Source organism: Callorhinchus milii, unplaced genomic scaffold (assembly GCF_018977255.1).
Source record: "Callorhinchus milii isolate IMCB2004 unplaced genomic scaffold, IMCB_Cmil_1.0 Scaffold8, whole genome shotgun sequence".
Classification (NCBI taxonomy): domain Eukaryota; kingdom Metazoa; phylum Chordata; class Chondrichthyes; order Chimaeriformes; family Callorhinchidae; genus Callorhinchus; species Callorhinchus milii.
In genome coordinates, this window is record NW_024704749.1 from 15,831,364 (window position 1) to 15,858,584 (window position 27,221).

Genomic DNA, 27,221 nt, shown 5'->3' on the forward strand with positions numbered 1-27,221 from the left:
TTAAAATCTCAGACTTCAGATAATAAAACTAACCAGCTTCATTTGCGGTGTTTGACCTAAATGAACCCTTCCATAAGACTTGAGTTCTTTCAAATCCCTTTCAACCACCAACCACTTGAAATCTGCATGACACAATGTCCTGGAGTACGATTCTGGCCGCTGTGGTTGTCAGTTCCTCACTTGCAACCCAACCTGTGACCATGAATTCAATGCAGTCAGCAATCTAGTGTTGGGGGTTGCTGGGTGCGTGGTGAGGAGGGGGGGAAAGAAGGAAAAAATCCTTCTCTACTTCTCAATTTCAAGCACTCAACATTTCCTGCACACTGGGATCTAGGTTGCGATTTTTCTTCCTTTGTTTGTTTAGCCGGGTGACTGGCACGAGCGGAAGCCCATCACCATGTGTCAGATACCAGGCAGATTGGCTGACATAGAGCAACTTGGGACACCCAGTGAATCAGAGATGTTGAGTGCTTTAAATTGTGAAGCTGTGGTCTAAGTTGCGAGATTCATGAAAAGGATCTAATAGTAACAGCAAATTCTGCAGGTTACCCGGCTGTGTGTGAAAAGTCCAGGATTTTGTTAGATCTCAGGTCCGACATGTGTCAAGCTGGATTACAGCAACAGGAGACTCTTTAAGTGCTCTGAGATGCTACTCAAGTGAAGGGCACTGCATAAATGCTCTCTGTTGCACTTGCTGTTTGTGTCTGGAGACTTGTAGGATTCGCCACGAACAAACCCTTTTTGCAATTCTCGCAAATTGAGGCTGCAGTGTACCACAAGCAGAAAACGAGGTCTTGCGCTCACGCACTCGCTCCATCGCATCCCAAAGGGAATGAGAAATGTGGCTCAATGGTTAAAAGAATGATGAAGCAACACCAACTTATTTCTGGCCAACCAACTGACAAACAGAGAGACAGAGAGAGACGGAGAGAGACCCTCAGGCCGAAATCAATGATATTCACCCCTCTCCCTTACTTACGTGTCAAACACAGAGTTGACCATTTGGCTGTTGAAAATGTTGCTGATTGTGAAGAATTAAACCCTGTTCAGTAAAGACAGACCAATATCCTGACGTAAGAAATGAAAAGCATCAAGCCAGACCCAAAGTTTGTCCATTATGAGAGTTGCCACCTGTAAATGATGTGGACTAAATGCCAGTACAAGCTATAATATTCTTTTTTCGTTGAAATCAACATTCAGTCACAATAATACCCGACTAAAGGCACAGCACCTTCCTAAACAACTTGAGACTCGGCACTAAAGGGTCACTACCAAACAGCCAGTTCAATCGAGCTAATTGGCCCTGGCTGGGCAATGGAGGGAAGTACAAATCGTCAAGTCTTTAAATAGAGTAAATGACAGTGTGTCTATCAATAGAAAGCTACAGTCATAGGAGTACCACTGTACTAGTTACAACCAATCTATCTAGGAGTTAAAACGCAGACCTTAAATGTGTCTGTAGTTGGGTGGAAGCAGTGTAGCTGGTTTTAGGAAAAGGACAAAGAAAGCTATATTACAGCAGGTCTCACTCAGGTATTCTCATTCATTTGTGTCTTTCTTTATCATCACCCTCCTTGCTCACTGTGACTAGATTTCAGCTCATCCAGCGTTTAGTGCGTGGCCCTGTAAACCACTTTGCTTCCTTCCTCGGACACAAAAATGGATGTTATTTTTCGATGCCAGTTCAAAAACAGTCAGGCGCCATCTAAATCAGACACCAAACAAACGAACAACCAAAACGAAAGGACTGTTAACTTAGTGCATCTAATAATTCCTGTGAGAACTTGCAAAATTGCCCCCTTCCCCCTCCCCACCACCACCACCTCGCTTGCTTCTGGTCACCGCTTTCAAGCAGCAATCCGAAACCAATGTCAACAGCAACTCAGTGCATCAAAATCTCAAACGGGTGAGGCATCCTCTTAACTAGTCGAATAAACTGTTAACCAATCAACTGCGCTATTCGATTAAAAAACTGTTACATCTAACCGCGTACGTTCAATAATAAAACCCATTAGTTATATTATTTCAACTGTTCCTCAAGAACATCTCCCAGGCACACAAGGCCTTGAATATCCCTAGCATCATCCAAGCCTAGTCCGCGGATTGTCCGTTGACAAAACCTACAACGCAACCCGTTTTGGCACAATTTGGCTCAACCAACTGACCCATTATTTCACATCCTCGCTCAATGACCTTGAAAAACCACCTGAGCTCTGCTGTCCTGATGTATTGCAACAGAGGTTCGAGGTGACCTGGGACTGTTCTGTCCCTGCAGTAAAAATGCAGACTCTTGCTTCTTCCTTACTCAAAGCGACGAAGGCTCCAACCTCTCTTCTCCGTTTGATTACCACATCTTCCATTAAAGTCTTTATCCAAATAAGATGTGGCAGAAATGTCCTCTGCATTCTCTCCAGCACTCTGGAGACCCTCTTATCTCTTTGCCTCCAGTATTCAGGAGATTTTCTTCCTGAGAAGAGTGGGTTTTAAGTGATTCCAATGTGGTGCCTTCCTCTGGCTCATAGAACATCATCATAGCCCAACAGCTTTGAGTGCTGTTTGGTCTTCCAGAGTCTATAGAGACGAAAGTCAAAGTACGTCTCGATCATCCTCTTCCCTGTAATCCAACATGACAAACATCAGCAAATGGGTTCATCAACATTCATTTCTCTAACGTTATTCAAGGGTACGATTGCGAAGCCAGGATCTTGCCATGACACGCACTTCACACCCATGACATTTTCATCGTAAAGTTCCCATCAAGTTAAATCAAGTGACTTAAGAATCTATCTTGTTACTTTCCCATCACTTGAAGGCTCATCCGGAACTCATATCAGCTTTCGTTCTGCTCACTGACATGTTAAGTGCAGTTCTTTGTGCAAGGATTTTGAAACAAAAGCAAGACTGGGGGAAAAAAAAGCTAACCCGGTCTAACCAACACAGTCACTTAAGGGCCCAAATTCTACCTAGGCTTAGTATGTTGAGGCCATTTTTAAAAAAAGACAACAAATTACACTGGTATAGTACCCTCCTCTTTTTGAGAACGAGCTTGCTTCAAACCCTATTAGGCTGTCTCTGTTGAGAGCCTACATCGAGAGCATTAACAGATTGTGGAGCAGAAGAAAATATTGCCAGCAACTGATGGGGATGGATGTTTCTGGTGACACATGTACAATCAGTGTCGGGTGTACAACATGAAGCTCAATCGTCACTATATTTGCTACTGCGAACATCATTCGCTTCCAAAATACACAGTCACACTTCACAGTATATCCCATGAAGTGCTTTGAGATGTCCTCCCCATGTGGAAGGCGCTGTACAAAATGTAAGGATCATTATTGTCAATAAGGATCATTACCCTTTAAAAAAAAGCAGGAGAGTGAATCAGAAGCAGCTACTAATTACCTTGAGCCGAGAGCTCCAGTGGTGACTCAAAGGAGATCCGGTGAGGTGCCATCAGTGTCTTCAGACTCCTAAAGAGCTAATAGGCAAAAAAAGACAGGGATGAAATGTCAAGGAGGTTCCTGTGAATGTGCAGAGCAGTGAACAAGGGCATAGAGATGGTATGGGAGAGGGGATTAGGAAGGATAGAACCTCATGTGGAATATTAATGCCAATGTTGACTCGCTGAGTCAAATGGCCCGTTTGCACGTGACATACACATCACATCCCTCGGCTGCTCTGCCCACTTTCTTTCCTCCTCCTCCTGATCCTGTCCAATTTATTCAAATGAATCCCCAGTCATCGTGAAGCTTGTGCTGATGTTTGGCAGTAATGTTAAGTGTGTGCCTTGGGGACTCGGAAAGGCAGAGTGGTCAGTTGGGTACATCAGATGTGACTCCTGGTCTGAGCTGAAGAAAAGAGGGCTTGATGATTAATTGCAGCACAAGAAACATACTGCAGTGATGTTCAACCTTCTCGACAGCAGCAGCAGCTCAGCACTAAATCAATCATCCACCAATAGATGTTTAAATGTGGCAGCTTCACCACATGAATCCCTGCGTTTGGTCTAGTGGGAGGGAAAAGGAAAGGAGGATTTGAGGCTTAAAGCAAGAAAAGCTTCCTGTACGAAGGCTTGCACCTCCCAGGCCGTGAACCCACCCACCCTCCAATTGCGTTCATTCAAACTTTCCTGTACTTGACGTGCTGGAGATCGCTGGGAAGTGAACCAAAGGGCTGGGTTTCACAGTGACGGCTGAAACACCTCTTACCACTCCACCATCGAATTAATTCAAGACAGATGATATAAATGCATGTACTTAATGCTTCCCAAGATGGGTAAGTGTGCATTTGGTTGAGTAGATGCAATTCAAAAGTTGAGCAAAAGTCTGGCATAGCACGCAGAGAGACATGAGAGGCAGAAGATAGAGACAAGACACAGAGAACAGAAAGACAGAGAGTACAGAGACAGACAAGGCTGGTGGACAACAGAGGAGGCAAGAGGAGGTAAGGTGAAGACCTAATGGGATGCAGATCAAAAGATAAGAGACAAAGTGAGACCACAGACAAGTAACCGCAATTTTTCCGGTGGAGAACGATTACCGTAGTCACTCTTGCAAGGGTTAAAAAGTATTTCAACACTAAATATTGTCCTGTTTCAACGTTCTCTTCAGTTACACAAATCATATAGTGGTAGAAATTCCACACGGGTATAGATCTGCAGTCTATCTAAGCATTTCACTTGAATTTGAAGCAGTGCTCCTGTCATTTCTTTTAAGAACGGCAGAAAATTGGCTTCAAATCAGCATGACTCAATTCAATTCAAACAGTTAGACAAATTCTGCAGTAATGCCTCGTAAATAGAATGAATCTAGACCCAGGTAGAATATCTGGCCCGCAGTATTGCATCCAGAGCTAATAAACAAATCTGATATCCTCTGCCTCAACCAAACGCTCTCAATTTCAGAAACGCTCTCCTTCGGACAGATTTAAGATAAAACAATTCCACTTCCGTTTAAGGGTTAACAAAAGCTGTCAACCTCAATGGGGGCAGATGCTTCTATGCAACTTGCAAGCTTCAGAGTCACTCTCCTTGTCGGTTACATTTACCCAGCACTGTTGATTACCGATGAATAAAACATGCCGCCACCAACATAAAAATGGAGAAGGCCTGCAGGCTGTTCAAACAAATTGAGAGATTGCTCCTGGGCGGCGGGGGTGGGGCTGGGGTGGTATTTGGTACTAATGTTGTGAGTCTTCACAAGCATTCCATCCAGATAAGGGCTTCGCTAATAAAGCAGTGGATTTGAGTAAGCAGCTAGGAGATGAGAAGGCAGGTCCACTTGCCCATACAAGGATTAAGGTATTCGGAACGTAGTGAGCTACATTAACCTGATTACACACTGAGTCAAATCTCCCCCACACCATGCATAATCCATGGTTTGTAAGAGTGAATTGGCTGCTTATCAACTCTTCTGCTCTTCTGGTGGGGAGTGGGAGGTTTGGTGGGGGGGGGGGTGCGCAGAGGTTGCAGAAGGAGGTGAGGGGGGGGTCTCTTTGGAGCTGAATGCAACTGGCCCCAAAGTGACGTGCTTGACAACGGAGTGTCGGAATAGAGCCAACCCTCTGTGGTGGTCTCTGTGGTCCGTTTCCTGAGCCAGGCAAGACAGGCCTGCAGTACTCCAGGGCACTGCTGACAACAGCACAGCCAGATTGGCTCACCGGTGAGATTTGCAGGGCAGACCAACCACTAGCAGTAAGGATTCTTCCCACTCAACTAATGATCCCCCCCTTCCCCATTTAGCAAGCCAAAGCCCTAACAGCAAGCAATGGAAAGCTTCCCAGACAACGCTCTCAATGGCAAGCCGTGTGGGTTTGAGCTGGTTAAACTTTAGCAGTGATCTAACATGCAGTTTGGGGTCCCCAACCCTTGGCTCTTGCTAGCCTTCACCCAATACACCCAATACAAAAGGTGCTGACGTGCTGGGGTGCAGCTCCGTAAATACCAAGTAGCTGCCAGTGCCTCACCCAATCACCAATCGTTGCATGTTTCCCTAGCGCGTGAGTGTTGGTTACTGTGCGACTCCGAAACCTCACAGTGGGGTCTAATTCTACTTTTACCCATTGTCCACACACACGCACTACACATTCATTGGAAGCTAATGTATTCCCTTCCCTAAGCTTAGGTTCTCCCCTTGATTTGCCCCGCGGATTCATTATAAAACAGTTAACCTGCCCCCACCCCACCATAACTGTATTTTCCCATTTCCCCAGCCTGACTCACACCTACCTTCTCTCCATTGGGGTTTCCCAGGATGTAACACCCCATTATATGAATCACATTTGGCTCTGGATTTATCTTACTCATGAGCTTGCTCAGACGTTTCCAAAATCTGTAAGAAACAGAAACAATTAATCCAGCGGGAATCAAAGATTGCAGCTTCATGGGCGACACTGCAAGATGTGATAACATCGCTGTTACCAAATCCTCGGATTTCCTTGCGATAAATGTTAAACATCCCGGTGCAATCATTCAACAGAGATTGACTGAGTATTTTGTGGGTGAAACGGGGCAGCCAATTGCGCACAGCAATGTTCCACGAGCAGTTAAAATATAATAAAAGTTTTTGAAACATTTTATTTTAAAGGTTAAACTCGTTAAAAAAAAAAGTTGCCTGTAAAAGAGTTGAAAGGCAGAAGAGAGAGCGAGGGTCACACTCAAGGAAGATACAAGCAATATAAAGAGATAAAAAGATTGTGAGTGACTAGTTTCACGAGGTGTCGCTCCTTCTATTCACTCCACCAAAGACCAAAGCCCACAAAGCAGCGGGTCAGAATTTCAACTGATAGGCCAGGGACTTGGGACAGAAACTCACTGATGCAGTGTGCGATCCAGCCAGCCACTTAGCAAGAGATTTTCATCATCATTACACTAAATCCATTTCACGGGGAATGATGATATAGATTAACACGGAAAGACGATAGAATCTCATTTGTAGCCATTGATCTGTGGTAAACCTTCACAGAAAGCTGCGGCGTTTTAGTTTTTAATCCTGTTGTACGCAAATTAACGATGAGAATGCATGAACTCTTCCTCACCTCCTACCCTCGCTGCACAATCCTTTTTAACCACAAGCAATTATTCTGTGTTGTGAATCCATCCTTCTGAAGGACTACAGCGAGCAGGGATTTTTCCCACTCAGCTCCACTAACCTGCTTGTTAACACTAACAGGGCTTGGTCTGAGATGGGCAAAGAGTGGGAAGCTTGCCAGACGGTGCTCTCAATGGCAAGCTATGCGGTTAAAATGGGGTAGATATTTGTTAGGTCAGGGTATTAAAATATACGGGGTAAGGGCAGGTAACTGGACTTGAGGTACAGATCAGCCATGATCTTATAGAGTGGCGGAACAGGCTCGAGGGGTCGAATAGCCTACTCTCGTCTCTCTGCTTCCATGTTTCTAATTTAAATGGGGAAAGGGTTAAGGGGGAAGGGTTTCCAGGGAAAGCCACAGACCAGTGAGATTCCGGGTACAAACAAACAATGTTTACTCACAGGATGAGGTCCTCCTCCTTCCCCACCTTCGCAAAGGTAGCGACTTTATTCTTCAGCAGGTACAAATGGCCAGGACCTCCCTGCAGATAAAGCAGAAGATGATTGGTTTCCTTGTGACGTGGTCAATGCGGTGCATTTGGAACTGCAAGGACCAGGAGGTGGGAATGCAGAGGAGCTGGCTGAGCCCCAATCAACAGCCTACGTTCAGCTGGTCTAGGACGTTTGCATGATACCATTCTCAACGGGGTTAAATGACAGAAAGATGCCAGATGCCTTTGCTAGCCAATGCCACAACAACGCACACTCCTTTCATGTGAAAGCAACAGCAGCAACTTGCATTTATTTATACAGCGCCACCTCACGCAGGGTAGCTTGATCTCAAAGCCCCTTTGCAAAATGAAATTAATCCGAAGTGAAAAGATGCAGGATTTTGGAGAATGAAACCATTTGCTATGAGTCGACTGACTTATCCGGTGACTGACTGACTTCTGTGACTGGAAAGACAGACCCACCTGACAGAAAAACAGCATTTTCCAGATTTTGCAGCCCCTCCGATAGGCATTTAGCTTTTTCTCAATCTCCTCTGTGGACAGACCGAGAAACAGGCTTTTAAAACGTGGCACTCACTGAAACTTTACCCTCTCGATTCTTTTAAAACCTCCTGAATTGCCATTCCTCAGACGCTAAGAACCAGGCAGGTCCTCGGTCACCACACCCAAATCAACGTGCTTCTCATGTGAGTGAGTGCATGTGTGTTGACAGCAAACAAGGGCAGGGTCAGATCTGGCTCCACTGTAAGAAAGGAGACAGGAATACATGGGTGTGGGAGGGGGGAATAAGGAGTGATGCAGGCTAAAGTGGGAGTATAAACTAGATGGAACATTTTGTGCAATTCCACAAAGATGCTGACAAAATACATGAAAAGCCGTCACTTGAGAGAGAGGTATTCCTCAGTCGTACGGCAACTGAGGGACTTTATCTCAGCTTCATCTTCAAATGAGAATTGTACAACATCGCAGCTCTCTTCATTGTATCGCTACGGATTCAGAGAGAGGCACTCACCTAAGATGTCATCGAATGTAGCGTGTTCATGATCCTGAAAGAGATCACATGAAGATACGTGAAGAACAATTTTTTTTAACATAATCGATAATAAAGTGTACATTTACACTCTTGCAGCAAAAATTCCCATTCCAGAGAAGAAAAACGGTAAAACGGGTGGGGAAGGGGAAAAAGATGCCTGAAAGTGGGAGTCAAAGAGGAAGGTCTTGAGATGGACCCTCAATGAAGTGAGGGAGGGAGCAACTTGGAGGGATGACGTTCCAGAGAGTTGGGCGCAACACAGCTGGAAGCCCCCAGCCGACTTGCTGATGGCAGAGCGGGTAGGATGGGGGACTTGAAACAGCCCGGTGCCCACTGAGCGAAAAGAGTGCCCGTGTCCGTAGGGTTTGAGGAGGTCACTGGGATAGTGGTGGGGCAACGACTATGTGGGAGGGATTTAAAGGTTGAGAACAAGAATCCTGAACTCCAGATAGCTGCATGGAATCAACCTGTGGTCAGTCTTGCTTTGCCCCGATGCGGTATCAAGGGCCCAGCCCATTCCATCCCGTACTCACGTAGAGGATGGGAATGATGGAGGGGTTGTCTCTGCGAATGATCGTCGGGATGTACTCTGCCTTAGGCACCTTGGATGAAATGAGCTGGAAATGAAACAACATGATTAGCTGATGGTGCGAACAGCCGGAGTCAAGGGACCCGAGTGGGACTGAGAACAGCAAGAACAGAAGGTCACGACTGGCTTCCCGACCGAGCTCCACTGTTAGCCACACGTCAACGAACAGTGCATTCAATTAGTACGGGATAATTAAACTGCTTCAGCCAAATCTGTGTCGAGGGTTTGGTTTGTCAATTTAACAAAACAATTGAACTTACGTTTGAGGCAGCACCTTTCCTGTCGGGAGGTCGCAATCCTCCAAGCGCTTTACACGATAAACTCACGCAAAAATGTCGCCCGCAAAATAAACAGTCAATCCTCTTTACGGTATATCCCGCGAAGCGCTTTGAGATGTTACAACGACGTGATAAGGTGCTGTATCAAATGCAAGGGCTATTATTATTATCATTATAAACGGTGACGTGCAATGACTGCGTGATTTGTAGTCAAGCACGACCGTCAATTAACACTCTTCATTATTCGTGGTTTTCTTGGAATTAATTAATCCGTCTTTCAGCTGATCATCATCATCATAATAATAATCCTTGCATTTGGCCAAGCGCCTTAACATGTCATCGAGACGTCTCAAAGCGCTTCACAGAATAGACTGTATCATTAAACAATAGAATATTACAGCACAGAAGGAAGCCATTCACCCCATCGTGAAGTACCGGCTCTTCAAAGAGATACCAAATCAGTCCCGTTCCCCCGCTCTTTCCCCATATCCTTGCAAACGTTTCCTCTTCAGGAACCTATCCAATTCCCCTTTTGAAAGTTGTTACTGAATCTGTTTCCACCGCCCTCCCGGGCAAGTAATGTGAATCTACTGTATGTTTTGCGGGCGAAACGAGGGCTTCACCTAACAGTCGCAGCAACTTTCCATAGTATAAAATTCCAGAGTCGAGTGGTCGTACCATAATCTTGGGCGAGACAAAGTCTTCTCCATCGCAAGACAGCGACTCCAGTTCCTTCTCCGCCTCCCAGGTCAGATCATCGAAATCGTCGTCTAACGCGCTGCACGAGCTCTGCAGCTCCTGACCTGGTGCCACGGAGAGATGGAGATCAGACCCTAGGCGTTACTGTGGAAACGGGGCCTCGCTCCGGCTGAGAGGCCCTTTGAAGTGAAGGTTTTTTTCATAAAGAAACACCGTCGGGGTGTGGGACATGGGCTTCAAAGACATCCTAATCTGTCCGCTCGGATTTCTCACGCGCTCATTGAGCACAGCGTGAGAACCGCACGCGATGGAGGCTTGTTTCAAAGAGCAGAGGATAAAGGCTGCGGACAAGTGACGTAAGGATTAGGACGCTGGAGTAATAATCAGTTCACTCCAGGGACTGAGAGCCTACAGATCACACGCTATATGACACGAGAGGTCCACCCCCATCTCTCCGTCTCTCTCGTCACGATTACGTGAAAGTCACTCGCTCCGCAAAACAAATATTGCATTATACGTCTGAGCTCTCAACAGACAGGCGTGCTCCCAAGCAGATTACAAATCACCTGAAATCAAATCGGAGGGGAAATTGAATTTGACCTCAATTTGGATGATGAAGTTTGTTGGGGGGTGGTGGGGGGAGCGGGGTCTTTGCAATCATCTGATTTAGCCACACGTGACTGACCCGCCAACAAGGTCAAGATAGCTTTCCAAAGTTCTATCAAGCTGCCTGGGTTTAGGGGTTTGGGCAACACTAACCCCTTCTCCCCCCCCCCCCCCCCACCTCCCCAATCCCACACCCGTGCTCCCCAGCTACTCTACCATACAACTGTCTGATCTCTAACTCATTCTATCTAATAGAATGGCAGAACAGGCTCCCTGTTCCTACGCAACAGACTCTTTGATCGACCAGCTGTCAGTTAGAGCCCTGCCTACATGTCAAGGTGTTGCAGGCTATACAGTGCCAACAGTGGGAGAAATGTGTCAAACCTACTCTCTCTCGAGCCACACAACAAGTCGGACTTTATTGGGGTGGGGTCACTCCAGGAGCGGCTGAAGCTCTTCTCACGACGCTCAGCAAAGCCTGAAGAGGAAAAAACAAGCAACAAAAATTATATATATGTGTGTATACATTATAACGCATGTGTAAGGGGCATGTGTAACAACAACTGGTATTTGTATAATGTCCTTCACGAAACCTTAGCTAAGTTTCTTTACTCCACACGCCTCTGTTTACATAGCATTAAGTAGGACGTTAAAGATCCCACGATGCTGTTAGTCCATTGGCAGATAGTTTTCCCAGGCGTTAATAATCCCTTCAAATTAAACTAATCATAATAATTTGGTCAAACAATCCACGGCTGTTTGTGGGACACTGCTGTGCGTAATTGGCTGTCTTGTTTCGCCCACGAAATACACAATCACAGCACTTTACAGATTATTCTGTGAAGTGCTTTGAGATGTCTCAAAGACATGATAAGGCACTATATCAAATGATTATTACTATGCAATAGGATCTAACTTTTCCCTCTCTCCAGCAGCCCAACACACGGTGACATTTTAGTATAGCCGGCAAAGTCCTCGCGTCTAAATGCACCCTCTGTCTTACACCATGTGACTGTGACCAATTAATTTCCCCGAGCACTCATGCCGATGTTTCCCACGGTGAGAAAGACACTCACGTGATTCATCAATCCGACACAAAGACCACAGGGGATGCCTTTAATTAATCTTCAACAGAAGCAAGCTTATAAAGAACTTTAAGTATGCATTGGCTTTAAATAATGCCGGAAGAGGCTGCACAAGGCAGATGAAAAGGTGAGTTGCACTGATGTAATTTCACCCCAAGAATGCAATAAGAAATTAAACCATGACACAGCTCGGGACTCAGATTGATTTGATTTCCGATGAGTCTGCCCAATAACCCTCTATCTTCCCTTGTACTGTTTTCAGAGTTGAATTAAACTCAGGACTTTTGAGATCCCGATGCTTCGGCCTCATCTTACAATAATAATTCTATTAATCCTTGCAAAGCATTCGTCGGCAAAATAAAAGGGGAAAAATGCACGACTGCACGTTTGGAGATGCCATCCTTCGGAGATCAGACGTCAACTCAAGGTCCCGTCTGCCTGCTTGGATGGACGTTAAAGATCCCACGGTGCTATTCGATAACAGAAGCACATTTCTCCCACTGTCCTGGCCAACAAGCCCCCAGATAAAACTGGTCACTGACTTCATAGTTGTTTGTGGGACGTTGCTGTGTGCAAATTAACTGCCACGTTCACCACAGAACACACGTTCACTACGCTTTAGAGTGTATTGATTGCTGTTCCATTGAGTGACCCAAGGACTGATTCCGTTCGTATATTTCGATATAAGGCGGAGAGGCAGACAGACAGAGAGGGGGTGAAACATGCTGGCAGGCAGACAAGGTCTCCTTCACTTACCTTGCAATCTGATTCTACGACTTCCGACCATTCGGAGGTGCTTTCGGAAATTTCTGTGGGGAAAAGGTGGTGGGGTGGGGTGGGGTGGGGGGAGAGAAAAAAAAAGCAAACTTTCAAACCTCCAAAGACTGAGACCAGATCTTACAGTTTGAGGCAGTCTCGTCCCAGGGGTGAGGGAGCGCGAGGGCTGATTCCAAGGCGACCCACTTTATTCCTCGCCCAAGGATAAGAGCTATCATCCTGTAACTGGGTCAACGATAGCTGCGCAGAGGTAGCAGTGGGTGAGATAGAAATGGTACTTAGTGAACGACTGTAGAATCTGAGAACAGTGACTGTCACAGGAGAGAAGAGACCCTGAGCTCCGTACCTCTGTATCACAGCAGCAGATTCGTTCTCGCGCTTCCTTCTCTTCCTCTCTGCGTAGCCTCGGAATGCGCTAGGAAGAGAAATGAGAGGCATTTACCTCACCCGTTTTGGAGGGAGGGGTGGGGGGGGAACAAAAAAGAAAACGCAAAGTAATCTTGTTTCGTGCGATACAGGAAGACGGTAAGAGATAAGTCCAAATACTCACGATATCCTTTGTGATGGATGGGATGACGGGGAGAGAAAGTGAAGAGGAAAAGGAAGGAGTCAGTAAACAAACAGAGCTTTGGAGTTAAAGACTCCGCTGAAACACACAGTAAAACAGCAAATCGTATCTTTCAAGGCACCACATTCCCTCTACCGAACTCAAGACTGACTTGCTCCATGGACAAAACGTGAATGTTTAAGGAATTATACTTGCGGGGGAGCTAACACCAGCGCACATATGAAGAGGAATGAGCAGAGAATGGGATCAGAGAAGATAATTAAACCCTTGCATTTGATAAGGCATCTTGCGGGTCAGGAAGATATCGTGTATTTGCATTTGATAGAGCGCCCTATCAAGCCATTGAGACATCTCAAAGCGCTTCACAGAATATACTGAAAAGTGTAGTGACTGTGTATTTTGTGGGCGAAACGCAGTAGCCAATTGTGCACAGCAGTGTTCCCACCAACAGTCGTGGATTGAGTGACCAAATATTTTTTTAGGGGGGTGAGGGGAGGGAATATTGTACCTAAGGTTTCGTCCTGCCTGGGAATCGAACCCGGGTCCTCTCGCTTGCGAGGCGAGTGCTCTAATCAATTTGCTACAGGACTCCAATTTCAGAAGACAGCTCTTGTGAGGGAACTAACACCGGCCACAGACACGATGAGGAAAGAGCAGAGGAAAGGGATTAGTGAAGACAGCTCTTCTGGGCACAGATAGTCTTGGGGGATTGCACAGCTGCTGCTGTTTGAACCTGATCCTGACGTATATCCACTGCCCATTCATCATGCCTGAATGAATCATGTGAAGGAGATGGCATTACATCTCTATTCGACTGTATCTTAAGACTTTTGTTAAATTGATAATCTTCTTAACACATGTTCCAATGCAGCAAATGCATGGGCCACAGGCAGATACCCAGCGCTGACATAAGGAATGCCATCTGCTGTCTCTCTGGCGTACACGATGCTGGTCACACTCTGCGACCTCGCTCCCGAGATTCTGATTGCGAAATGGGACGACGAGGAGGTCTTATCGGTGTGTGTCTCTGGCAGCAGGACAGCTGACATTGCAACCGCTCTGTCAGCACTCTGGGCAGGCGGCCAAACCACCAGAGATCCAGATAGTACACTGCCAGTAGTTATTGCCACCCACCTCCTGGTGAAGTGACGCAGCCAATGCAGCGAGAAAAAGTGTATCAGCCTCCCTTCCTCCCTCCCTTCCTTTGGTGAACCACATCCATCCCCACCTCCTCCACCAGCAGCGCATTCCGGTTTAATTCCGTCCTGTGGGGTATCAAAGTCTGCATCCACCAAGGCTCGGTTGGTAGCACTCTCATCTCTGAGAGTGGGTTCAAGCCCCACGTCGGGATTTGGAACTCACATCAACGAGGCTGACAATCCAAAACAGTGCTGCATTGTCAGAGGTGACGCCTTTCGGGAGAAACATTAAACCAAGGGATGTCTGTGTCTGTTCAGCTGGACGTTAAAGAGATCGCTTGGCACGATTTGAAAAGAGACGGTGAGTTTCTTCCGGTGTCCTGGCCAGCAATTCCCCAGCTAAAATCGGTCAATCACTTCATGGCTGTTTGTGGGACACTGACATTATTGAGTGCAAATTGGCTACTGCATTCGTTTACAAATTGCAGTCACTGGACTTTAGGGTGTAACCTGTGAAATGCTTTGAGGCCAACATAAAAGGCACAATATTAAATGCCAAAGAAACTAAACAGAAGGGTCTTTCAGGGAGCTGGCACAGACAGAGTGGACTAAAAGGCTTCCTTCTGTACTGTAAAATTCTGCGTTTCTATGCCCAGTATTCACTATTCTGTGGGAATAACAATTTCTTCTAACCTTTTAGTCCCTTTTAAGCCTTTTTAATAGTCTTCTCTGCCGTTTTTGTTCAAATAACATCTACCCGATCATTTTGTAAACCCTGCATCATGAACCTGCCCTCAATATTCTTTTCTAAACTCCAAACAACCCCAAGCACTTGAATTCATTACAGATTGCATTGCCTCCACTGAATTAAATTAAATAGAATTGAATCCAGAAATGCAAGCGTTCCCCTTCTACACTGGTTCCCAAATCCTGCGCTGTTTGATATTCATTGCGTTCGCTGGGAACCCACTAAGGAGCAAACTGACTTCTCAAGTTCAGGCACGTTTAACACCCGTAACAAAAAGCAGGAAGGAACGACCCTATTGGAAACGTACAGTGGAAGCTTGTAAGGTAACATTCCATTATTTAGATTAATGGGATGAAGAATGGGTGGATACCAAATTGAAGATCCCATGGCACTCTTCCAAAAGAGATGGAAGTTTCTTCTGGCGTCCTGACTAACAATCTCCCCAATAAAATTGCGCCTTTGTTTCATGGCTGCTTAATGAGGCACTGTGGGTGCAAATTGGCTGCCGCGTTCAACCCCACACACCTGACAGTAACTCCTGTGGAACACTTTGAGAGATTGACGACAGTGTCATACTCACGCCTGCATGGTGGTTGTCGGTGAGGGGAAAGTGAAGAGGTTTTCCTTCGGGAACCAAGTGCGGATTGGAACGTCATCTGCAAAAGATCACATTTCACTCAGGGTGGGGGGGGTGGTGGGGGGGTGGCAGGGAAACATATCTCCTTGTATCTTAGAGCAGCAAATCTGCAGCCTGCCCGGTGACAGGCATGAGCGACCATTATCAAGGGGTGAAACAAGAGGACAACAGGCAAGAGAGAAGAGATTTGAATGAGTTCTCTAACAGGGCAATCAACGTGGCAACGTATAAACACACCGGACCCGCGATTTCCACCTGAACTGGTCTACGCCCATGAGACCGCTTTGCCTTCCAATTTAAGATTAAGCAGAACTGCGGAAAAATTCGGAAGCCAATTCTATCGACTGGATCCTGTCACGCGTTTTCAACGCTGCCCTCTCTCCATTCTCGCCACATTAAATATTTATTCTTTTCATCAAATTGAAGAATGCCAGACCTTAAAGTAAGAACTGTAGAGTGAACGACACTACACAGTGGGAGGTCATTCAACCGTTATTTCTCATCAGTGTTTGCTCCTACAAGATGCCGTGTGTCTGAATCCCAATTCCCTGCTCTTTCCCCTTACCGTCTAATAACAATAATAATAAAAATCCTTGCAGTTGATAGCCTTAATACTGCACATGCTTCTTTGAATACACCTACTGCTCGCTCCCCCCTCTGCCTTGCTCAGTACTCAACCCTATTATTGTAAAACACTTTGAGTCATTACTCTTCCTCTGTGAAGGGCAATATAAACAACCACCACAACTTGCATTTGTACGGTGCCTTTCACACAGGGTTTTGTCCTGGAACGCTGAACAATGGGGGAGTCTGATACCTGGTCGGGGAGAAAAGGGAGGTGACCTTAGGCACGGTCGGAGAGGAAAGTCTTCAGGTGCGATCTGAGGATGGACAAAGAGGGGGCAAAGCAGAGGGATTGAGGCAGGTTCTGAGCATCGAGCCAGCTGAGCGAAGGGGGCTGGTGGAGGAATGGAACGTGAGCAGGTCGGAGAGGTACAAGTTTGTCGCCCAATTCGTCTTTAAATGCCCCCCCAAACTGCTCGACTCTCCGAGAATTTAAATTATTCTGCAATCTCTATAAAATAATTTATTGACAAAAAGCATTACCCCGCGACTAATTCCCACTTAAAGAGAATAGCTCTGCCAGCACTATAACAAGGCAATCGAATCATTGATAAGGTGATGACAACCACCTGATGATGCCTCATATTCAGAGATCAAAGCTGGAAGCAAACCATTTCTTGGGCAGAATGGGGTGGTGGGGGGGCGGGGGGGCAGGGAAGGGAAGTGAGGGATGTGGAATCCTGCGCTATTAATGTACATCATGCATGGAATTTTCCAGGAAACAGCTGCAGATAAATCAGACGCGCGTTGTCTCAGGTCGCTAATCCTCACTGATGATCATTACGCACCCCCAGAAAAGTCAAGCCCATATATACTTTACCTAGAAAGACTGAGAGCAATCCCATGCTTTCAGTCTTCGGAGGGACTGAGTGCCTGAATAGAAACACTGGCCTGGATCCAAACACTGGGCTGGGATAACAGTCTCCTTTGTTGACTGATTCCCCTCTCACCGCCCCCTCCCCTTGAACGTATTAGTCCATGGTCTTGAGAGGAGACGATACAATACAAGATCACATTTGTATAACGCCTTTCACGCCGGGAGGACGTCCCAAGGCGCTGGAGATGTCTCAGAGTGGGCTTTTTCGAAGTATATAAAGTGTTAAATGGGATTGAAAAGGTAAAGTAATAATTTGGGACGTAGCGAGACAGCAGAACACGAAAGGACGCGGGTTTAGAGTTGCAAAGTGCAATTTCAGGACAGACACCAGGAAGTATTTCTCTAGCCGGTGGGTAATTCATTGACTGGCTACTCACCGGACACTTTGTCCACGCTGTACATCCGCTCCAGCTTTTTCCGGTGCCGGGCCGCCTCACGGGACTGCAGATGGTCGAGGTCGAAGGAATGGTTTGAGGAAACGGCGGCTTTCCTGCAGCTGGAGCAGTCCTTGGAGCTCTGCCTGCTCCCCGCCCAGCTCTTGCAGTGCTTGTTGACGCTGTGCGAGCTGCCGGAGCTGTGCAGTGGGTGCCCCGATTTCCCCGACCGCTCGCTGCCCATCCCCGTCGCCTCGTTCTCGCTCTCCGACAGGAGCTGGGACTCGCCGGAGATGGTGTACACCCTGGGCTTCTGGCCCTCGCTCGACCTTTCCGACCGCTCGTCAGAGAAGCTCCTCTCGAACTTGCCGTGCGAGGTGACAGACAGCCTACGCTTGTTCTGCGAGACCGGAGACTGAAGCTGGGACGTGTCGTCGGGTTCTAGGAACGCCTCGGCCAGAAGATGCTCTGGAAGGAAAGGAGAGGAATGCAGCACAAGGGGCAGACAAACAGGGTGTAAGAGATCCGTACATCTAACAAAGAGCATATCTGTGTATCCAACACAATTGGCAAAACAGCCTCCATCACCCGAATGGGCCACTCCAAGTCTTCTGTTACTGCGAGAGAGCACTTTATGTCTGAGGCACTGCTACAGCTTCTTATCAGGACAACGCCAATCAAATGGTTACGAAACAAATACAGACTGTCAAACTAAGTGATGCACCACTTGCTCTTGTTCACCGTCTGATTGACGGTGAAGAGCCTGGTGACCAGCAGACAGTAGGAAAGTTGTGTACCGTTATACTGGTCAACACTCCCCCCAATGATCGCTCACCTCACGGCTCTTTGTGGGTCATTGCTGTGTGCAAATTGGCTGCCTACAAATACAGTCGCCACATTTCACAGTAAATCCCTTTGAAGCTCTTTTGGGACGTCTCAACGATGACGTGATAAGGCGCTGCGTTAAATTATTCAAAGCAAAGATTATTATTATGACTGTGTGACATTTAGTGTGTGTTTAGGTGGAGTGATTTACAAATGAGGCAGCGCTACAGAGCTTGGGAAAGTGATAATAATAATCCTTGCATTTGATACAGCGTCTTATCACTTCATTGAGACGTCTCAAAGCACTTTACGTTAATAAAAGAAGTCAAATAAAAATGTCTGGTTTTAAGTCAATTTAGAGAATTCCTGATCCCCCAGCGGGAATCCCGAACCCATCAATAAAAGTCTAGAGGCATTTATATTTAATAATTATTTCTGCAACATTGCTAGAAGGAGAATATAAAGGGTAACGCAAAAAACCTCGGAATCAAGAAGCAGATTTTTTTGGTGTGCAGCTTCTGAAATCTGTTTTCCCTGTGCAAACCGGATTGGCATTCTGTTTGAAGTTTTCGATAGGATCATTAAACCCCAGGGGGAGGCAGGGACAGAGTCAGAAGGCAGTGGCACGAGCTTGGTTCCCTGGCTAGGATGTTCTCTGTGCGATCTCACAGATTTACAGCTGCGAGGGCACATGTGGAGCTGCCACACCATCAGCAGCTGCACGCAGCAGGCTGCCCTCTCAGGGAACGACACTAATAGATTACATGTGGTTACAACATCGCACAGACTGCACAGCAATGTAACAGGCCATTCGGCCCGACTAGTCTGTGCCGGCGTTAATAATTCCACATGAGCCACTCACCATCGGGGGCCGAGCTTTCCGATTCTAAGCTCCTCACCCCCCGGAATTCCCTCCCTCTTACCTCCGCCGTGCCCTATCTCTGTCTTCAAGTCCCACCTTGAAACCCACCCCTTTGATTGCACCCATGGTTATCTCTCCCTTCCCTCTCTCTCCTGCTCGAGGGTCCATCCCCGCCATTGTAAGGCGCTCTGAGACATTATGCTAAGCGGAGAGGCTACACAAAACCAAGTTGTTTTCATTTTCAGAGCCTCCTATTTCCCTCTCCTATATATCCCTATATTCTCCTTAAACTTCGAGCTACATACATTGATTGCTTTCTTAAATACATTGACGCGTTCTGCTTCAACCACAGCTTCCATATTCTCACGTAAAGAAGTTCTCCTCCTACGCGTATTGTCGGCTATTATATGCTCCTCGGCTTATTCGCTATTTTTGACATTATACGTCATAGCAGCGGTACCCCACCACAGGTCCAGACTCAAGGGGAGGGGAGGAAATTGTAAGGAAAGACAGAAACAAAATAAAACTGATGTAAGAGCTTGAGATTCCCTCAAAAGTCCACTTATCCCAGTGGTTAAAGTAATGAAAGGAACCTGCAGTTTCTAAGTGTCTGCGCTTGTCTCCGAACAGCACTGCGAGACTGAAGCTGGTTACAGATACATCACAGCACCCAGCTTCGGCATTGACAACTTTGCCCGAGGTCTGCCTTCACCGAGCGCTATAATGTAAAGGACGGTCTCATCTGCAAATGAATGAAGAGTGTGCAATTTCTTTCATGTGCAAAACTGGGGTAGTGAGAACCAGCAGGACTGTTTGGCGAAGAAGGGCATCACAACGAAGCCTGATCTTGTACTCACTGATCACACTCACACACACACACACACGCACACACAAGCCTACACACGCAGCAATACTCCATACAATCACAGGTACACAAATCCAGAGTTCACGTGCACAACTCTTTAACAACCCTTAGGCAGTCAGTGCCAAATACCACGTTTAGATGAAAATGTTGAACGCCTCTGTACTGTGAGACAGGAGCGCAGAAACACACAGTTGATTATTGTTAGGCTGAGGCTTTTTGGGTTGAAAACATTATGGATGGCAGTCATGCATTGCAATGCAACATTCTTTAACTAATACTTTGACTGGTCAGTCCTAACTAATTCTAACTAATTCTAATTCTGTGCAAGCCAAACACTTTTACAACACGTGGGTCCAGGACAACAACAACAAATTATATTTGTACAGCGCCTTTCAAGTCTGGAGGAGCTTTCAAGTGACCCGAGCTGGTGGTTGGGACCAGGAGGGGTGGAGGGCGGGGAGGGTAGGGTTAGGAGCGCGACTGAAGGCACAGTCGAAGAGGAGGGTCTTTGAGACCCCTTTTGCAGACGATATTTACGAATAATATTTAATAATCGGAATAATATTTCATCACGATAAGTAAGCGCTGATAAGGGAGATAAGACAGTCCTTACCTGACACATTACTGCTACCGGGATCACCGTCAGCCTGACTCTGTGACAAATACTCCCCAAAGGCTCTTGCTGCTCTTCACGTTGGAATCCACAACACAGCGGTCGAGAGGGAGAGACACACACACACACACACATGAGAAGGAGACCAGACGCTCATAAAAGTTCACAACAATAACAACAACAACTTGCATTTGTTTAGCGTCCCACATTTTCCTTACTTAACCGGCTCACTCAGATCCACCTATTTGAAATAACTCGAGGCGTTTTAAAAGGACTTCAGGGAGAGACTGGCCATGCCGTCCGCAGCCAGGGAAAGGAGGGCAGAGTATAAAATTTGCCGGAGATCAATAATGTCACGACACGTTACAGTAAATTCTGTGAAGCACTCTGAGGAGACGTGATATATCAAATGCTATATCAAATGCAAGGATTATGACTATTATTATCAGTATTAATTAATAATTAGCTGCAATGCGATCAGGATTTCAGAGCGATCGGAAGTATAAGTGAACGAACCACGATATAAATAGTCAGCGTGTACTATTTAGCGGTTTATATAATCCTGGCAAATGTGTCTCACTTTTGATGTATAAAGATATGCTGTAAGCTCTCAGAAAGTGACAGTGCAGTTCCACCAACTCCCAGAACAGTGCGCTAAGATATCTGAACTCGAGGAAACGGCACAGAGAGAGGGGCCAAAGTGGGACAGCTGCAGATACAGACATCAAGGGGGAAAAAGAGTCAGAACCACGGAAGGGAGAAAGAACAAAAAGAGAAAGAGAGAGAGAGAGAGAGCGAAAGGGGCATAAAATCATCCTTGCATTTGACATAGAGCCTGGTCACGTCTTCCAGACGTTTCAAAGCGCTTCACAGAACATACTGGATGTTTTGCGGGCGAAAGAGAGAGTCTCTTTGTATAGAGACCAAGGAAGAGAAGCGACAGCAGAGAAACTGAGAGAGAGCGAGAGAGAGAGTGAGAAACAGAGACTGAAGAAGAGAAGAAAGAGAATACAGGGACAGAAAGAGAGAGAGAGAGACACACACACACACACACACCACACAGGTAATAATAATAATAATTATCCTTGCATTTGATATAGCGCTTCTCACGTCTTCTCGACGTCTCAAAGCGCTTCACAGAACAGACTGTAAAGCGAATTGACCGTATATTTGTGGGCGAAACTTAGCACTTAGTGTCTTTCGGATGAGACGTTAAACCTCGGTCCCGGCTGCTTGTGCAAGTAGACAACAAACCTTGACAACAAACCCCCAAATGAAACGTTAGAGCGAACCGCAGCAAACGCGATTTTTGTTTTTTTTGCCATCATTTCAATTAAAATCTCTATTTTTTCTCTCTTTTTTTTTAATATCAATAATAAAAAGATATAAAATAAATAAAAAAATAAACAAACAAAACAAAACAAAACAAACCAAACCAAACCAACCCCCCAGGAAATCAGGAAAGGTCTAATAAATAAAGACAAGTGATGAGAGGCAAAGAGCTTCACGTTTTGGACCTACCCCACAAGAAAGATAACAGTCGCAACAACTTCATGCAATTTCATCCCATAACAATCTGACACAATAACTTAGTATTATTGTTATGTCCCCCACCCCTCCAACTACCCCCTACCCCACCACCCCTCCAACTACCCCCTACCCCACCACCCCTCCAACTACCCCTACCCCACCACCCCTCCAACTACCCCCTACCCCACCACCCCTCCAACTACCCCCTACCCCACCACCCCTCCAACTACCCCCTACCCCACCACCCCTCCAACTACCCCCTACCCCACCACCCCTCCAACTACCCCCTACCCCACCACCCCTCCAACTACCCCCTACCCCACCACCCCTCCAACTACCCCCTACCCCACCACCCCTCCAACTACCCCCTACCCCACCACCCCTCCAACTACCCCCTACCCCACCACCCCTCCAACTACCCCCTACCCCACCACCCCTCCAACTACCCCCTACCCCACCACCCCTCCAACTACCCCCTACCCCACCACCCCTCCAACTACCCCCTACCCCCCCCACCCACCCCCACCCCTCCAAAAAAAAGCACCAAAAGGCTTCACCTTAAATATTTCAGTCTGCATCAGCATTTGCAATAAAGACTGAGTTGCAAATCAGATCTCTGCTCTGCTCTCTCTCTCTCTCTCTCTCACTCACATCACATCACTTACCTAACCTTAGCTGCTGCCGAGGAGATGGCATCGCCCCTCATGTTCCTCCTCTTGGACACTGCGCTTCCCATGCTGGATGGCAGGCAGGAGCACCACACTCATGGCAATGACAGCAGCCTCTCCTCGCCTGGGCATGGCAATGGCAATGGCAATGGCAATGGCAATGAGGAGGAGGAGGAGGAGGAGGAGGAGGTGTTTGCAGGCTGCACCTCCAGCCTGTGCCCCATTCCTCACCTCTCCTTGCCTCTCCTGGTCTGGTTTGAGGAGGAGGAGTGGGGTTGGGGGGGGGTTGGGGTTGGGGGGGAGGGAAGGCAGGGAAATTGGACCTGAATCTGCTGCTTCCCTGGGAACGAGTGAAGGAAGAGAGGAGAGAGAGAGAGAGAGAGAGAGGTTCCTGCAGGAAGCTGAGCTCCCAAATATGGACAACAGGGATGCTGTGCGCTTTCAGTAACTGTCTGACGCACAGGATAGGACGCAAAGAAGAGGAGAGAGTCAGCCAGTGCTTTGCGGGCGGGGCAACCAGGGGAGGGGAGGGGGGGTGTGTGACAGAGAGGAGCAATAGCCTTTACAGAGGGAGAAGGAAAGTGAGGGGGTCAGTGGGTGAGATATTAAACTTGCAGTCCCCCCCCCCCACCCCCCTCTCCCCATCACCACCACCAAACCCACCCAAGGGGACAAAAGGGTATGTATCACAGTGGGGCAAAGTGGCATCAGGCAGGGGAGTGGGCAATCTGGGGGGCAGATTGGGCAATGCAATTTTTTTTTTTAACAGACTATGATAATTTGGTCACCGAACCCACCGCTGTCTGTGGGCCGCTACCGAGTGCAATTGGCTGTTCCGGGTTTGGCCCCAAAAACTACGCGGTCAACCCACTTATGCAGTGTATCCCGTGAAGCGCTTTGAGGCGTCTCGAAGACGCGATAAGGCGCCGTATCAAATGCAAGGATTATTGTTATTATTATTATTATTAATGCAAGGAAAGGGGACATCAAACAGAGGGCAGAAGGAGGTTCAGGGAGGAGAGAGCGTCAGCCGGAGATGGGGGCGGCTTTCGGTAATCGAAACTGGAGGGGAAGGACAGAGACAGGAGCAGGATTGTGAGATACGCAACTGGCCAACATCAGGCTGGAGAGCAAAAACCATTCAGAACAGGGGCCACAGCCCAGTTGGGAAAGCTACTCGAGGAGTGTAATACCCTGTAATTAAGGGCTCGCGTGCATTAAATTGCTTATAATCACAAGGTACTATATCTTCAACGATAAAACCACGGGCAAAGCAAAGGAGAGGCTTTCGCTGCATAGCAACAAATAGAATATAGGTTGCTATGGAATATCAACCAATTAAATAAAAACAACGCTGCCCTATGAATCCTGATATCCAGATCTACTACAGCTCAGATCACGTTATTGTTGATTTAATCCCTTCCCTCCCGGTTTCATAATTTCACAAAAATCCACTGCCCTGCCTTAAAGGGCGCGAGGCAAAGGCAAGTTGTTGGTGTGGTGCGAAGTTTGAGCAATTTAAGTAGAAGCGGAAGAAAAAAAACTTGCATTTTTGTAGCTTTTTTTTTTACACACCAGAGTCTCAAAGCAATTTACGTTAATTACCGACAAGCGGGTGATTGTTTTAGCAGGCAAACCCGCAGTGGTTTCAACAAATATTCATGGAGTAAAGTAAAGTAATAAATAATCCTTGGTTTTGATATAACATCTTTCACTTTGAGAGGGCAATCTCAAAGGTCCTTTTGATCTTGGTTATAATATTTATATATTCAGTGGGGGCGAGTTAGTTTCTATTTGTCTAAAGTTGACAGAATATAAATCCCTTTTGGAAGGAACTTAATTCAANCCCCCCACCCCCGCGTCTCCCCCCACCACTGTGCTGGGTTCAGAGACTGAAACAATGGTCTTCTGGAACTTCTTCCCATCCCGAGTAAATCCATCATAATAAACCACAATAGACCGCAATAAATCTCTTTGCTCTTCTATAAATGTTTCACCAACATTTGACAATAATAATCCTTGCACTTGATTTTAATGCCTTATCAATGAATCAAAACATCTCAAAGCACTAAACAAGACTTACTGTAGAATATACCAACCCTGTGTTCTGTAGGAAACGGTGGCAAGTAGTTTGTGAACAGCAAAAGCCATTAAATCAATTACCAATTTTACCTGGAGAATTATTGACCAAAAGACCAGGAGGAACTTACTCGTCTTTTGGAATAGTGCCATGGGATCTTTATCGGCCACCTGCAGAGGCAGACGGGACCTTGTTTTAATGGTTCATCCAAAAGACAGCACCTCCGACAATGCAGCCCTTCCCCAGTGCTGTATTGGAGGCTTAGCCAAGATTATAAGCTCAAAGTGCCCTTAGCCCTACCCTCCCCGCGCCCCCCACCCCTCCCAATCCCAACCACCAATTTGGGTGCAGTTCCCTGACTGTGCGACGCCTTGTGATGTCTTCCTGACGTGAAAGGTGCTGTACAAATGTAATTTATTGTTGTTGTTGTTGTTGAACCAACAAACTTTTGTATCAGAGGTGAGATTGCAGCCAACTAAAACAGGTTCTTTGAATCTATTTCCCACTGTTAGAGCTTTATCCTGATAACACTTCTTCTGGGCGTGTTTCTACTCAATCACTTCCTTGAGATTAAGTTTCGATCTTGTCAGATGAATTCAAGGTCTCATCACTGGATAAATATCTACTGTCTTCTGACCAGTAATTGCATTAGGAATGTTCCTACAGCCAGAAAGGGCGTTTTCTACACTTTGTTGCTTTGGCAAACCTTTTCTTCCATCTTCTGTTGTTATTCAGTTCTCCATTTGATGGTGAACAAAGTCAAAATCCCCAGGGATCCAAAGAGAGTTGAAAATGGGATGAACAGAAGGTGGTAAACATATTAAATGACTACTTGTTGGAGATCTTTTGTTTCTACCAGGGAGGACGCTAATAAAATGCTGCCTTACATTTAACACATGCGTGAGATCCGTCACTTTGACATTAATAATCCCTGCATTCAATACAAAATGCCTTATTACATAGTCAAAACGTCTCGAAACACTTCTTAGGATTTACCCTGAGGTGCAGTGAACGCATTTTTTGGGTGCATGTGACAGCCAAATATGTACACAGCTACGCCACAGAAACAGCCATGAAGTGAACGACCAATTTTATTGAGGGATTGGTGGCCAGGACAACGGGAGATATTAAAACATTTAATGAGCCAGAGGTTCTAGGTAGGCTCTTGGGTGCAGAAAAAATAATAAATCCCCCAAGGACAGTAGACTATGCTCCAGGATACTGAAATAAACAAGAGAGGAGATTTGTAAAGCAGTGGCTGTTATTTGGGGGGAGTTGAATAGTGTTGCAGACATTCCTACAGAATAAAGAGAAGCAAATATGTAGTTTCCATCTTCAATAAGGTTGACAGTCATACCTGGCAAATTCCAAACTCAATTGTATTCATACCCTCAGCAATTCAAGGCAATTCAATTTTCAGGGGAAACTGTGGAGTCAATGATGTTAATACAAAGAAATCTCCGCAATTTATGTACCTGGGGTGATCATTGACAAACAAAGTTCAATTTGGATCCACAACAGATACTGCATATTGCAAGTAAGATTACAAGGGACAGGTATGCTCCAGCAATGAGCTTGAAGCTGCCAATGATGAAGCTGAAAGATACTTAAAGGTATATGCGACATGACTCATTGCTAACTGCATGTACAGTCAAACCTGATCAAGCAACCACCTCTATTTAGCAAACACACTCTGTAACAGCCTCGGTTCGCACACCAACAAACACTTACTCAGAGGCCACCCTTATATAGAGGCCAGATTGGCCCAGTCCCCAGAGAGGTTGTTGAATATTGGTTTGACTGTACTGTATGTCTTACGTGCAAACCATACGAGGCAACAATAACCGGCTACTTTGCTGACTCAGTTGAGTTTGAAGCAGACAACTTGGCAGCCCATTTCCTGTAACACCAGGCTGGAAGGTAGGAGTGAGCATGTTTGACTCCGGAGTTAGCTTCATTTGCTGGAAGCTGTAATAAATCTAAAAGGCAAAGACTCCCAGGTATCATAGCAAACAAAATTGCTCCTCAACAACCTGATTTACAGTCACTCTGTTGTCTCTAAAAAATTCTGCCTTTCATTGTTTGGAGTCCTGACAGCTCATTATTCTTCATTCACTGCGATCCACATAAGACATTATTCTACCTTTCACTTATTTGTTTCTTGACAACCCAGCACAAGGAAACAGACCACGGGACTTGCCTTT

At 46.3% G+C, this 27,221-nt stretch overlaps 1 protein-coding gene across 1 annotated transcript; it reads right to left on the reverse strand.

The window, feature by feature from the left end:
• Positions 1–1,909: 1,909 nt before the first annotated feature.
• nsmfb (NMDA receptor synaptonuclear signaling and neuronal migration factor b) lies at positions 1,910–23,010 on the reverse strand. The gene is made up of 16 exons (XM_042337578.1): positions 22,935–23,010; positions 20,752–20,813; positions 17,578–18,042; positions 15,643–15,718; positions 13,158–13,163; positions 12,954–13,022; positions 12,587–12,639; positions 11,134–11,223; positions 10,119–10,243; positions 9,107–9,190; positions 8,553–8,586; positions 8,003–8,073; positions 7,491–7,570; positions 6,227–6,329; positions 3,403–3,478; positions 1,910–2,614 (listed from the first exon to the last, which is right to left on the reverse strand). Exons 1-16 carry the CDS (start codon positions 23,003–23,005, stop codon positions 2,517–2,519), a joined length of 1,563 nt encoding a protein of 520 aa, XP_042193512.1. The 5' UTR covers positions 23,006–23,010; the 3' UTR covers positions 1,910–2,516.
• Positions 23,011–27,221: the final 4,211 nt, after the last annotated feature.

Excerpts from the sequence above, each read along its gene's own strand:
- nsmfb (XM_042337578.1), bottom strand. The coding sequence starts at position 23,005 with ATGGGAAGCGCAGTGTCCAAGAGGAGGAACATGAGGGGCGATGCCATC. Across the intron at positions 10,244-11,133 it reads GTTGTGTGGCTCGAGAGAGA|GTCAGGAGCTGCAGAGCTCG; the intron begins GTAGGTTTGACA and ends CCGTGGCACCAG. Across the intron at positions 8,587-9,106 it reads CCATCATTCCCATCCTCTAC|GATCATGAACACGCTACATT; the intron begins GTGAGTACGGGA and ends GATCTCTTTCAG.